At 37.9% G+C, this 15,251-nt stretch overlaps 1 protein-coding gene across 1 annotated transcript; it reads left to right on the top strand.

Moving 5' to 3' along the window:
- Positions 1–3,418: 3,418 nt before the first annotated feature.
- On the top strand, positions 3,419–9,391 carry LOC130918440 (retinoic acid-induced protein 2-like). The gene is made up of 2 exons (XM_057840133.1): positions 3,419–3,605; positions 5,980–9,391. The coding sequence occupies exon 2, from the start codon at positions 6,048–6,050 to the stop codon at positions 7,440–7,442; it is 1,395 nt and encodes a 464-aa protein (XP_057696116.1). The 5' UTR covers positions 3,419–3,605; positions 5,980–6,047; the 3' UTR covers positions 7,443–9,391.
- The last annotated feature ends 5,860 nt before the right edge of the window (positions 9,392–15,251 follow it).

Below are 15,251 nucleotides of genomic sequence, written 5' to 3' on the forward strand. Positions count from 1 at the left end.
AAAAAAAAAAAAAACTTTAAAAAATTATTCACTCACGTATTTTAAACTTTTAAACAAATTACATCAGGATGAAAAAAAATGGCGCCTGTAAGAGAGTCACGGATACCTACCTCACAACTGTCGCTAAAATGTTTTGTTAGGGTCGCATTTCCCCCTCTATGTTAGATAGTAAATAATGGATCCAAACAAAGAAAAATTGAGAAAAAAAAAATGTTTAAAACGGTAAATATATGAAAAACAAAATCTCGACCACTCATTGATGTCTGCGATTTCTGCATCGCGACCCTTGTTATATTACCATGTTTCACCCATAAAATCCCCCCAAAATCCAGCTGTGGCCATTCACAGCTGTGTCTTGACACTCAGTGATACATGCGACATGGAGTTTTTGGATCGAAACAAGGTAAGTACGCGATAATATCCCGTTAAAGTCATGGCGTCTGTAATTCTGCTCTCGCGTGCTCTCACCTCCAGATAGGGTTTTGCTGTTTAAACAACAACAACAAAAAATTTAAATGCCCTCCTGTCCAAAATTGTTCTTCCCCCAGAAAATTGAGACTTTAAGCTTTCCAATGATGTATCACACGTGCATATCAGACAATTTTGAAATTTGGCCAAATTGGGGGTCTCAGAGCAGAACTTCAAGTCACCTGAGTGTTTTCCACCATATATATATCTTTTTTTTTATGGCTCACTGGGAAACTGGTAATATCTGAGAAAGTTATGATGCCCCAAAAATGTCAAATCTTTACAAGAAAAAAAAAAAAAGTTTAATCTTACATCACTTTAAAAATCATTTGGGACAATTCATGTTTATAGGTTAAAAGTTCGACCGTGGTAACAGTTAAAGTCAGGTAGCACTTGCCAGCTGGCAACCGTGGTAACTTTGTATGGGAAGGAAGGAAGGATAGAATGAAAGAAAGACAGACACAGACCATCTCTCTCTCGCTCTTTTTTTTCTTTTTTTTTTTTAAACTGGAGTCACCAAACGTACATAGAGCAAAATAGGGGGCAGGGACACCAGATGTAACCACATCCGTCACCCGGCTCTGACGAAGGCAGGTTGCTCATTATAGTTCAATAAAGCACCCCCAAAGCTGTCTAGTGGGGCCCCCAGGCAAGGCCTGAGGCTGCCGGATACTGATAGGGACCTCGGGGGATCCCGCACGCATCTGCTCCCGGGGCAGCAACCCCTGAATAAACCCCTCCCACGTGCCAATCATGAATAGACATTTTCTGGTGACATTATGGACATCAGTCATCATGTTGAAAAAAGTTGGCAATTTTTCTAACCCCTTTGAGCCTGAATTTACATTTATTAACCCCTTCAGACCTTAGCATGCTGCTGAAGGACCAATAAATACACTGAATTTAGTTGCTATTTTCACTTCTGGGAGATGATTGGACGAAAATTTACCCAGCGAAATCAAATCATGAGGTTTAGCACGCCCTCTTGGCCATAGCAGAAAAAATGTGGGTGTGAAGGGGTTGAATAGGAGTCAAAAGGATAATTACGTGAAAATAATATTTTAAAAAATTTATAGAAAATTAAATTGGAAAATACTATAAAAAATGGGAAAATCCTTAATTTAAAATAATCCAAAAAGATAAAATAGAAAATAAATGATGAATAATAAAACGTTTTAAAACACGAGAAATGAAAACAAAAAACATTCAGAAGAAAATAAAACATTTTAAAATAAAATCTGGACAATTCTACTGAAAAATACTAATAAAAATTGGAAAATTCTAAATAAAAAAAATAAAAAAATATAATAGGAAATTTTTCAAAATTATTTCAAAATAAGAAATTTAAAATATCGATGAAAAATAAAAGTAAATAGACAAAAATACATTTTTAAAAAATAAAACATTGAAAGATTATAATTTTCCCCCTTTTATTTTAAATAATACTTATATTAACTATTATATATCATATAAATATATTATTTTAAATCATATACATATTTTTTTCAGTGAATATTTATATTTTTTTGCAGAGCAGAAAAAATGTGGGTCTGAAGGGGTTGAATAGGAATCAAAAGGATAATTACGTGAAAATAATAATTTTTAAAAAATGGATAGAAAATTAAATTGGAAAATACTATCAAAAATGGGAAAATCCTCAATTTAAAATAATCCGAAAAGATAAAATAGAATATAAATGATGAATAATAAAACGTTTCAAAACCTGAGAAAAAAAATGTAAAAAAAAAAAAAAAAAAAACATTCAGAAGAAAATAAAACATTTTAAAATCAAATCTACAAAATTCTACTGAAAAATACTATTAAAAATGAGAAAATCCTAAATTTTAAAAAAAATCAAAAAATATAATAGAAAATTTTCAAAATTATTTCAAAATAAGAAATTTAAAATATAGATGAAAAAAATAAATGTAAATAGACGAAAATAATTTTTTTAAAAAATTAAACATTGAAAGATTATATTTTTTCCCCTTTTATTTTAAATAATATTAACTATTATATATCATATAAATATATTATTTTAAATCATATACATATTTTATTCAGTGAATATTTATATTTTTTTGCACAGCAGAAAAAATGTGGGTCTGAAAGGGTTGAATAAGAATCAAAAGGATAATTATGTGAAAATAATAATTTTTTAAAAAATGTATAGAAAATTAAATTGGAAAATACTATCAAAAATGGGAAAATCCTCAATTTAAAATAATCCAAAAAGATAAAATAGAAAATAAATGATGAATAATAAAACGTTTTAAAACCTGAGAAATGAAAACAAAAAACATTCAGAAGAAAATAAAACATTTTAAAATCAAATCTAGAAAATTCTAGTTTCTACTGAAAAATACTATTAAAAATAGGAAAATCCTAAATTAAAAAAAAAAAAAAAAAAAATATATAAGAGAAAATTTTCAAAATTATTTCAAAATAAGAAATTTAAAATATCGATGAAAAAAGACAAAAATAATTTTGTTTAGAAATAAAACATTGAAAAATTATTTTTTCCCCTTTTTATTTTAAATAATACTTTTATTAACTATTATATATCATATAAATATATTATTTTAAATCATATACATATTTTTTATTCTAAAATTGTTTTCTAAATTTACTTTTATTTCTTATGATATTTTAATCTTTTAACATATTCGTCTCAGTCAAGATGGATTGGACATCTAGCGCAGTCAATGAATTAAATGTCTGCCCTGTCAGGATTAATTAAATATTTTTAAATAAAACGACGATATTCTTGGGGGGAAAGGATTACATCATTGTTTTTTTTTTTGTATTCATTTTCAAGACAGAAAGCCCGACATTTTCAAGAATATGTGAATGTAGATTTTTTATTATTTTTCCTGCCTCAATTGTTCAATGAGCCTTTTAATCTGGAGAGGGGCGGGGCCAATACGGAGACTGCGCACGCAACTCTTGCGTGACGTCACGCACCAGCAACGAGAAAAGGGGCCCCGCAATGACGAGATAAGCCTTTTCCCATTTTTTTTTCTCTTTTCCCTTGGGGTGTCAGTTGCCTTTAAATAACAGAAAGGCTCTTCTTATGCTACACATTTTTCTTCTTCGTCGTCGCTCTGCTGTTTTGTGCTTTTTCTGTTGTCTGAGAGGTGAGTAACGTTCCATATGCAGTGATGGGACGACGTTCAAGGGAAGGAAGGAGAAAGCTACGATAATGACGCAGACTCGCTTCCTTTTTATCTAATTTTCTGTGGAACGTTAATTATATCTTGTCGTTATAGCTCGCGGGCGTTGTTCAAGTGTCTTGGTTGGCTTTTTGCGGCGAACCTACCCGAAGCTAGTTGACGTGATGAAGATTTAGCAGTCGGGCTAGCAAGTAGGCTAACTGTCACTCGGTGCTCATCTTGTGTTCTTATGGCAACCGAGGCGCGCCTCTTTGACGTGCGCGTGCCCGCAAACTGACGTTGCCTTGTGTCACCCACGTGATTTTTTTATTCTTTAAAAACGGATATAAATACCAAAAAAATCAATTACAGATGTAATAAATTCAAACTCGAAGTAGTACATGCAATTTCTGGATAAATTACACTTCCTGGTACTTCCTTTTCAGTTTAGAAAACTAAGGGTCATTTCCTGTTAGGGCTGCAGGTGTCGATTGTTTTAGTAATTGATTAATCTATCAACTAGTTACTTCAAATAATCGAGTCATGGGATTAGGCACATTTCATGCGTTGCGGAATCAATTTTATGAGATGTAAAACAGGCTAGCTAAGATTGCACTTTCCAAAAGAGAATTAAATGCAAATACAAAATAAAATTCCTGAGTGTTTCTTCAAGCTACGCAGAATTGCACTTTCATTTAAAAATAAATTTAAATACCTGAGCTTAGCCTCAAGTGGTATTAAAACTAAATAAATGGGGATCTAAGTACAACAAAAGAATTGGCTAACTTGCATAGCAAATCAGCTAGCTTAAATGCTATAAAATGCTAACTTTTTTTTTTACAATGCTCTTAACAAATCGTTCAAACACACATTCCCCCTAAAAACAGCTAAATATAACTAAAACCAAATTACGAATGCATAAAAAAAACTTACCTTAAGTTGGGCTTAACATGGAGCAGCTGGATTCAGCCCTGTTTAGTGAGTTAGGTCATATTCACTATTGCCACTAGAGAGCAGAGTATCCACCCAAATCAATAAAACAATGTCAAAATGACAAAAGTCAGCTAGCTTAAATGCTATAAAATGCTACCTTTTCTTTTTGTACAATGCTCCTAACAAATCTTTCACACATAACGCATAATCCCCCCCCAAAAAACAGCTAAATATACCTATAAACCAATTAAGAATGCATTAAAAAAACATTAGCTCAAACAAAAACTTACCTTATGTTGGTCTTAACATGGAGCAGCTAGGTCATATTCACTGTTGCTACTAGAGGGCAGTGTATCCACCCAAATAAATAATAGTAAATGTCAAAATGACAAAAGTCAGCTAGCTTAAATGCTATAAAATGCTTTTTAATTTTTATTTTACAATACTCTTAACAAATCGTTCAAACACATACTCCCTGAAAAACAGCTAAATATAAACCAAATTACGAATGCATGAAAAAAAACATTAGCTCAAACAAAAACTTACCTTATGTTGGTCTTAACAGGGAGCAGCTGGATGCAGACATGTGAAATGAGTTATAATCACTGTTGCCACTAGAGGGCATTGTATCCACCCAAATCAATAAAACTAAATGCAAACACTTTCCAAACAAACCATTACAACGCCACTGTAATTCAACGGATACTCGAAGCAGCAAAATTTAATTAGAAGGTTTTTTCAAAATAAATTACTCGAGTTAATCGATTAATCGTTGCAGCACTACTTCGTGTTGGTTTTAAGGCATTATTAAATTACTTCAATTTGATTTAGGGCTACTTCCTGTCATTTCGGGGCTGGTGATTACTAACCCTAACCAATTTAATGACAGCCACTTCTTGTCTATTTTGGGGCACTTCTGAGTCATTTCCTGTTGATTTGGGGCAACTTCAGGCCACTTCCTGTTTTTGGGGCAATTTCACGTTACTTACCGTTGATTTTGGGTCACTTCCTTATGTATATGGATGCCATAACATACACCAGGGGTCCCCAAACTATTCCACATGAGGTCACTGTGGGTGTTGTGTTTCTTTCCAACAAAACAGGACAAGACCTTTGCACCAATCTGGTGTCTTACAAGTGTAATCAGTTGATTGTAGTCAGGTGCTGCCTGGGCTCGATCGGTTGGAACAAAAACCAGAACCCAGAGCGGCCCGTAAGGACCAGTTTGGACACCCCTGACATACTGCTGAACACATTAACTCACTGGCTGCCAACGACGGAGATAGATGTCCACTACATTTGGACTTTGAGTGCTGCAGCTCCAAGTTCAAATGGATTGGACATTTGTCACTTAAACCTCGCCAGGACTAGCAGTGGCAGTGCGTTAATTAAGCCCCCTAAAGACCACATGTGTTTTGTCTTCCAGGTTTTCCAAGCAGGAGAATGGCTGGGTTTCGCCACTAGCGCTACGTGAACTTTCGGAGCGTTGGGATAATGGAAGCATCCGGTGAATTGTCGCGCTCCGACGTGACAGGAGAAGCAGAAATCCCTGAAAAAGAGGAGCCCGGCGTCATTCCAACTGCTTCCGAGGCATCCTGCGTCATGGGATTAAATAAGGGAAGCCTGGCGGAAACACCTGGGTCAGCGGCGGGCGGCGACGCCGGTGCCCCAGCGGGCGGCATGGCCCTCAAGATGGCCACGACTGTCCTGCACCCTGTTTGTTTGGGGGAGAACCCGCTGATGCTACCCATTCACCTTCAGATGGCAGCAGCCACCGGGCCCCAACTGAGTCCGATAGGGGCAGCGCCCTACTTACTAACGGGCCCCAACCAGGTTTCCCTCCCACTGGTCTTGGACCCATCTGTGATCCCACAGAACAACATCCTGTGTCCCAATCCTTTGACCTTCGTGGAGCAAAAGTCCGCAACGGTACCCCCACAGGACGCCAACCTTTTGTCTCTCCTTCAGAATCCCGCCTTCGCCGCCATACTGCAGGACCTTTTCCCACCACAAACCGGTCCCGTCCCTTGCCAACCACCGGGCTCCCCCTTCTTCCCGTCCCCCTACTCGTCCCCTCTTGCTCCGCTGGTCCCGCCCGCGACTCTTCTAGTCCCGTACCCAGTCGTCATCCCGCTGCCGGTCCCTTTGCCGATCCCGCTACCTATCCCCGTCCCCCTGACGGAGGACTCCAAAAGCAACCTACCGAAAGCGGTCTGCACCGAAACCAAAAGCACTCAGACTCCCCGAGACCTGGATTCGGTCCCGCAAAGCACGTCCCCTCAAATTCTCGACCTTTCCATGCGAGGATCATGCACCGTGGAACCGAAACAGGAGTACCTCGGTCCGCAGCAGCAGGACAGTGTGTTGGACTTGTCGGTGCCCGCCGCCCGGAAACAACGCGCCCCCTTACTTGGGTCTGCTCGGTCACTAGAACGCAGCGCCAGTCTAGACTCTAATATCCTGGGAAGTCTGGCGTCTCTGGAGTTCAGCCGGCAGCACAAGTGGATGGTGGACGGCGGCGCTGGCGGATCTGCCGCCCTAGGGCCGGTAGCGCCCAACCTGGAGATCGTCAGCACCTCGCAGACGGCCAAAGTCATCGTTTCGGTCAAGGACGCCATCCCGGCCATCCTATGCGGGAAGATCAAGGGGCTCTCAGGGGTTTCCACTAAGAACTTCTCCATTAAACATGACGGAACACAGGGGACGCCGTCTCAGCTCTTCGGGGTGCCACAGCCACTGCCTCCGCCCCCTCAGCACGGTCCCGACGCATCCCTAAAGAAGGTCCCCGGTAAAAACCGAGCAATCAAGCTGAAGAAAGTCAGCTCACAGGAGATCCACTTCCTGCCAATCAAGAAGCAGAGACTGGCGGCGCTCTTTCCCAGGAAGTAAGTGGCAACCCTGCCCTAAGATTAACAATCACTGGAACACACTGGTTACGCTAAAAGCAGGGTTGCTTCAAGTGCACATTCAAGGGCTTTTCCTCTTTACGTACGCCTTACTTATTACACAACCTTCTGAGCCAAGGCACATACACTCCCAAAAAGCTAGGGACGTCAGGTGACTTTTCTTGATGAACCTATATCATCTTGACAGGTGAAAACCTCCACCTCTTCAGTGTTTTACCTCTTCCAATTCCCGGATAAAATTGAGTTTGAGACCCCTGCATTGGAGGTTTAGTTCAATTTAGGTTCACCCAAAATCCCAGTAAATTAAACGTTGTTAAATCCCAAGTGGGTTACATTCTTCTCCAGCAGGGGACAGCAACCAGCGACTTTTTCATCCCTGTAATGTGTCTTTTATATGAAAAAATATTTGATTAGAATTAGGGCTGCAGCTATCGAATAGTATTCGACTGAAATCAGATAAAACTTTTTTTTTAGGTAAGGAGCAATTATAAATATTAGGGCTGTCAAACGATTAAAATTTTTAATCAAGTTAATCACAGCTTAAAAAGTAATTAATCGTAATTAATCGCAATTCAATTCAAACCATCTATGAAATATGCCATATTTTTCTGTAAATTATTGTTGGAATGGAAAGATAAGACACAAGACGGATATACAGTTGTGGTCAAAAGTTTACAAACACTTGTGAAAAACATAATGTCATGGCTATCTTGAGTTTCCAGTTATTTCTACAACTCTGATTTTTCTCCGATAGAGTGATTGGAACAGATACTTCTTTGTAACAAAAAACATTCATGAAGTTTGGTTCTTTTATGACTTTATTATGGGTGAACAGAAAAAAAGTGATCAAATCTGCTGGGTCAAAAATATACATACAGCAGCGCTAATATTTAGTAACATGTCCCTTGGCCATTTTCACTTCAATTAGGCGCTTTTGGGAGCCATCCACAAGCTTCTGGTTGAATCTTTGACCACTCCTCTTGACAGAATTGGTGCAGTTCAGTTAAATTTGATGGCTTTCTGACATGGTCTTGTTTCTTCAGCATTGTCCACAAGTTCTCAATGGGACTTTGGGAAGGCCATTCGAAAACCTTAATTCTAGCCTGATTTAGCCATTCAATTACCACTTTTGATGTGTGTTTGGGTTCATTGTCCTGTTGGAACACCCAACTGTGCCCAAGACCCAATCTTCGGGCTGATGACGTTAGGTTATCTTGAAGAATTTGAAGGTAATCCTCCTTCTTCATTATCCCATTTACTCTCTGTAAAGCACCAGTTCCATTGGAAGCAAAACAGCCCCACAGCATAATACTGCCACCACCATGCTTGACGGTAGGAATGGTGTACTTGGGGTTAAAGGCCTCACCTTTTCTCCTCCAAACATATTGCTGGGCATTGTGGCCAAACAGCTCGATTTTTGTTTCGTCTGACCACAGAACTTTCCTCCAGAAGGTCTTATCTTTGTCCATGTGATCAGCAGCAAACTTCAGCCGGGCCTTAAGGTGCCGCTTTTGGAGCAAGGGCTTCCTTCTTGCACGGCAGCCTCTCAGTCCATGGAGATGCAAAACACGCTTGACTGTGGACACTGACACCTGTGTTCCAGCAGCTTCTAATTCTTGGCAGATCTGCTTTTTGGTGATTCTTAGTTGAATCTTTACCCTCCTGACCAATTTTCTCTCAGCAGCAGGTGATAACTTGCGTTTTCTTCCTGACCGTGGCAGTGACAAAACAGTGCTTGCACTTTATACTTACAAACAATTGTTTGCACTGTTGCTCTTGGGACCTGCAGCTGCTTTGAAATGGCTCCAAGTGACTTTCCTGACTTGTTCAAGTCAATGATTCGCTTTTTCAGATCCATGTATGTATATTTTTGACCCAGGAGATTTGATCACTTTTTCTGTTAACCCATAATAAAGTCATAAAAGAACCAAACTTCATGAATGTTTTTTATGACAAAGAAGTATCTGTTCCAATCACTCTATCGGAGAAAAATCAAGAGTTGTAGAAATAACTGGAAACTCAAGAGAGCCATGACATTATGTTCTTCACAAGTGTATGTAAACTTTTGACCACAACTGTATACATTCAACATACTGTACATAAAGTACTGTATTTGTTTATTATAACAATAAATCAACAAGATGGCATAAACATTATTAACATTCTGTTAAAGCGATCCATGGATAGAAAGACTTGTAGTTCTTAAAAGATAAATGTTAGTACAAGTTAAAGATTTTTGTTTTAAAACCCCTGTTAATGTTTTTGTTTGAATAAAGTTTGTAAAATTTTCAATCAAAAAATAAACTAGTAGCTCGCCATTATTGATGTCAATGATAATTTTGGTGCTGAAGCCTGAAACCCATAAAATCAGACGCAGAAAAACACCAAAAAACACAAGTAACAAGTGCAAATGACACTTTGCTGTCATTTAATCTTTTTGAGCGGGGCATGTGCGTTAAATGCGTCAAATATTTTAATGTGATTAATGAAAAAAATTAACGCCCGTTAACGCGATAATTTTGACAGCCCTAATAAATATACATGATAAAACAAGACATTTCATCTACTATTGAACCAACAGCCAACAATTGGATCTCAGAAGTGACTAGAAAAAAAAACTTTTTTACTGCTTTCATTCAAAAACTTTATATCTTATACAAAAAAAAATCTTATTTTTTACCTAAAAATTTCATTACGCTTCATAACACACTAGGGCTGAAGCTATCAATTATTTTAGTAGTCGATTAATGGATGAACTAGTTAGTTCGAATAATCGAGTAATCGGATAAACATGAAAAAAATTAAAACATCTGAGCTGGGCCTCAAACGGTATTAAAATAAATAATAATAATAAGGATTGACATATTTACAACAAAAGAGCAATTGGCTAACTTACATAGCAAAAGTCCACTAGCTTAAATGCTATAAAATATTAACTTTTTTTTTTTTTTTTTTTTTTTAACAATGCTCTTAACAAATGGTTAAGACACATATTCCCACAAAAATTGGCTAAATATACCTTTAACCTAGCTTATGTTGGTCTTAACAGGGAGCAGCTGGCTTTAGCCATGTAAAATGAGGCAGACTAGAGGGCAGTGTATCCACCCAAATCAATGAAACTAAATGCAAACACTTTTGAAAACAAACCATTACAACGCCACTTTAATTAAGCGAATACTCGAAGCAGCAAAATTGAATTCGAATCTTTTTTTCTAATCGAATACTCGAGTTAATCAATTAATCGTTGCAGCACTAATTGGAATATATTGTCGCGTTTATGAGATTCAACAAAGGAATTAAGCATTAGTAAGCAGAACAAATCAGGCTATTTGTATCTTTGTCAACAAAACACTCACACAGGTCATGAATTCATCAACTATGTAAAGTCCCGGTGCCACTCGTAAGGTATGGCCACGAGTTTGCGCTATTCACACTGTGATTATAGATGTGTAAAAAGTGAGCATGACTTGTTCTGCTAGCTAAAGGGAAGCCAACTGCTTTTGTCACATCTCAGAAGCGCTACAGTATAGACAGTCATGTGAAAAAATTAGGACACCTCATTAAATATTCAATTCTTTACTAATTAATGTTCACATATCGATGTCTCTTCTTGTTTTTCTTTATCTCTGGAAAAGAAACTAAATATATCATCAAAAATGCATATTCTAACCGAGGAAAAAGTTAGGATACCCTACCACCTAATAGCTAGTGTTATCCCTTTTGCTGAAATAACTTCAGTGAGACGCTTTTTGTAGCCATCTACCAGTCTTTGACATCGGTCTGAAGAAAGTTTGCCCCAGTCCTCAACACAGAATACTTTCAACAGTGACAGACTGTTGAAGTAAGAGAAAACACTATAGTGAGGTCAAAGGAGCTGTCTGAGGCCTTCAGAAAAAAGATTGTAGACGCTTATAAGTAGAGGTGTGCGAAATTTCCGATTCTTAGATTATTCGCGATTCGGCCGTGGAAGATTCGAGAACGATTCACAAACATCCAAATTCCGATTATTGAAATATGTCAAGTACAGCGGAAGTAAAACACACTCAGCGTGCCGCGCGGTCTTCGGGACGCAATGAGGAACGGAGCGAGAGTAGCTAAACATCATGCTTGTCATTACCCGGCCCCTCGGGTAATGCCAATGCTCAACTCATGGCTCTAGTTCAACTCATGCCGCGAGATAAAAAAAAAACAAAAAACAACATACCTGACTGCTGCCGATGGCTGCGACAAAGTACGTCCACATAATGTTACGGTAGATATCATATTTATATCAATAATCAATTTATAATCCAATCGTAGCCTCTGAATTGTAATCGTAATCGAATCGTTAGGTGCCCAAAGATTCCCACCTCTACTTATAAGTCTGGTGAGGGATTTCATTTCAAAAGATCTCAAAAGAATATAAAATCAGCGATTCCACTGTCCGGAATGTAGTCTACAAGCGGAGGACATTCAAAACAACTGCCAACATGCCCAGGTCTGTCCGTCCAAACAAGTTCACCCCGAGACCAGACCGCAAGATGCTAAGTCTCCAAAAACTCTAAAATGTCATCACAGGACCTACAGCACGCTCTTGCTACTGTTGATGTGAAAGTACATGCCTGTACAATCAGAAAGAGACTTCGCAAAATTAACCTTCATGGGATGTGTGCAAGGAGGAAAGCTTTGCTCTCCATGAAGAACATGAAGGCCAGACTGAAGTTGGCAAGAGTGAATGTAGACAAAGACCAGGATTTATATAGGAATAATGTTCTTTGGACAGATGAATCTAAAATTGAATTATTTGGAAACCAGAATAGGGGACATTTTTGGCGTAAACCCAATACAGCGTTCCAGGAAAATAACCTCATACCAACTGTAAAGCATGGAGGTGGAAGTCTCATGGTTTGGGGATGCTTTGCTACAGCAGGACCTGGCCAGCTCACCATCATAGAATCCACCATGAATTCTATTGTGTAGCAGAGGGTGCTTGAGGAACATGTGAGATCATCTGTGAAAAGTTTAAAGCTGAAGCGAACCTGGTCCCTGCAACATGACAATGACCCAAAACACACCAGTAAATCCACCAAGGACTGGCTGAAAAGGAAGAGAGTCCTGAAATGGCCGATTCAAAGCCCAGATCTAAATCCCATTGAGATGCTGTGGGGTGACTTGAAACAGGCTGTACATTTAAGAAACCCCTCAAACATCTCACTGTTGAAAGTATTCTGCGTTGAGGAGTGGGGCAAACTTTCTTCAGACCGATGTCAAAGACTGGTAGATGGCTACAAAAAGCGTATCACTGAAGTTATTTCAGCCAAAGGGGGTAACATTAGCTATTAGGTGGTAGAGTGTCCTAACTTTTTCCTCAGTTAGAATATGCATTTTTGTTGATATATTTGGTTTAATGAGTAAAGCAATGTTAATTTTGTCGTTTACCTGCAATTAAATCACTTTCTTTTCCAAAGATAAAGAAAAACAAGATAAGACATTGATATGTGAAAATGTCTTAGTTAAAAACTGAATATTTAATGGGGTGTCATAATTTTTTTCACATGACTGTACCTAGGCTAACATATTAATTTCAGATGTTGGAAACTTGGAAATGACTCGTTGAGTGTCAAAGGCTGGCTCTTCTACACAGTGTACCACCACCATCAACATGTGGTCAACAGTGGAAAAGACACCTAGAATAAATGGAATTGTACGGTATAAATAAACAGTACGAGAAAAATCTGCGATATGGCGGGACCACTAACAGTACCTTCTGCCATCTAGTGGAGGACCATTTAATTGTTCTCGTCACTATAAATGGCTAGCATGAATAGAAAATTTAAATTTCCCAAGGCACATGGTAATATGGTTGGGAACGTTGGCGTCCAAGGTATGATTTGCCCAGTTGAGAAGAACTGTTAGCATGTGGCAGCTCTAGTAATTGTTTTTTCTTTTTGAATAATTCTAACATGTCGTACTTTTTGTGGTTTGACTGTTTTCAAACTACAACAACAACATTTTCATTATTATCCTTGTTCACAACATTCTTTCCGTGTATTACCGAGGCCATTGTTTTTTTGGTGTTGCGATTAGCGTTAGTGTTAGCATTGACGCTAACTTGGCTGTTAGTTTGTTTACATTCCCGAGTGCACTTTGTGGTAGTAGTTTAGAGAAAAAAAAAGACTGGGGAAAAAGGGTTTTGGGCCTGTTGAAGTGTGATGACGTTTATGAAGAACAAATGAAAGCCTTACGCACGAGCTCCATATTTATTATTATTTATACTGTATACTGTTTTTCTTTATTTGATCGGATCAACTCGGCTAATTTATTGTTTGTGAAAAAAAAAAGTATTTATGAAGTGTGTAATGAAACAAATGCAAATGACTGTGTCAATCCTTTTTTAACAATAAAAAATAAAGTTCTTTACACCGAAATAATCTTGGGATTTTTTTTCACCTTTTTGATGTTGGCTTTGCTTTTATTCTTTTTTATTAAGAAAATATGCATCCTGTTATGCTTGTTTCATGGGTCAATTTGACCTCCATATTTAATGGAAACAAAAAAATGAAAATATAGTTGAAAACATTTTTTAAAGACAGGGCCGGCCCAGCCTATACGCAGGCTATGCAGCTGCTTAGGGCCCCTGACCACTATGGGGCCCCCAATCTGGCAATTGTTTAATTTATATTCTATTTTGTTTAGTACAGTTTGCTTTATTTGAGTTTTGTGAGTTTTGATACTTGATTACAAGCTTCAAAAAATAAAAGTTCTTCCTTAACTTCTTTATTTCCTCTTTTAGAAAAAGGTTTGGCGCTATGTACTGTAAGTACTGACAATCATTTGGGGTGAGAAGTTTGAAGTATGCAGTGCAACAAAATCTGATTACCGTAATTTTCGCACTATAAGGCGCACCTGACTATAAGCTGTCACCCACCAAATTTGGCACGAAAACTGCATTTGTTCATAGATAAGCCGCACCGGACTATAAGCCACAGCTGTCCACACTGTATAATGGGATATTTATACCAAAAGATATCACCTGGTAACATAAGCGGCTTGGACAATGAAAGAATGATACTATTTGGCAGCGGCATCACATGACTGTCATAAGACCTAATAAACCACCATGAAGTTTTGAACCAATTGGCTGCGAAGCTTTATTGCTTCAAGAAGCTTCATTTGGCTATCACTGCTCCCTTGTGAGAGACAATCAACCTCTGCTGCCACCTGCTGTCAACTCTTATTGTCCAACATGCCTCCTAGCATGCATTGCAGCGCTGCAGATGTAAATAACAATTAAAATTTATGTTCTCTGGTAATTATTTCTTCAGTTACTGTTCCGCTTGTTTCATCAGTTTTTAGTTATGGTATTTGGTAACACTTTATTTGACAGTGGCGCCATAAGACTGTCATTAGACAATCATAATTATGACATAACACTATCATGCGCATTAATGAATGCTTATAACAGATGTCATTTAGTGTTACCTGGCAAATTATCTCACTTTTGAATGGATGTTAAAGATCTAAGCAGGAAATAATGGAGTTAGTGACATAATTTTCCGGATGAGACCTACCGACATAAGCATTCAGTAATGCCCACGGTAGTGTCACGTCATATTTATGACGGTCTTATGACAAATGAAGTGTTACCTATTAACCCAAATAAATCAACAAATAAGCCGCACTGGACTATAAGCCGCAGGATTCAAAATGAAGGAAAAAAGTAGCGTCTTATAGTCCGAAAATTACGGTAATATACAAAATATGGACGTATGGGTTGGATTGCATTTATGGGTTTCACAATAAAGTGTGACGA

This window comes from Corythoichthys intestinalis, chromosome 7 (genome assembly GCF_030265065.1).
Source record: "Corythoichthys intestinalis isolate RoL2023-P3 chromosome 7, ASM3026506v1, whole genome shotgun sequence".
Classification (NCBI taxonomy): domain Eukaryota; kingdom Metazoa; phylum Chordata; class Actinopteri; order Syngnathiformes; family Syngnathidae; genus Corythoichthys; species Corythoichthys intestinalis.

Coding starts and splice junctions, on each gene's coding strand:
- LOC130918440 (XM_057840133.1), top strand. CDS start 6,048: ATGGAAGCATCCGGTGAATTGTCGCGCTCCGACGTGACAGGAGAAGCA.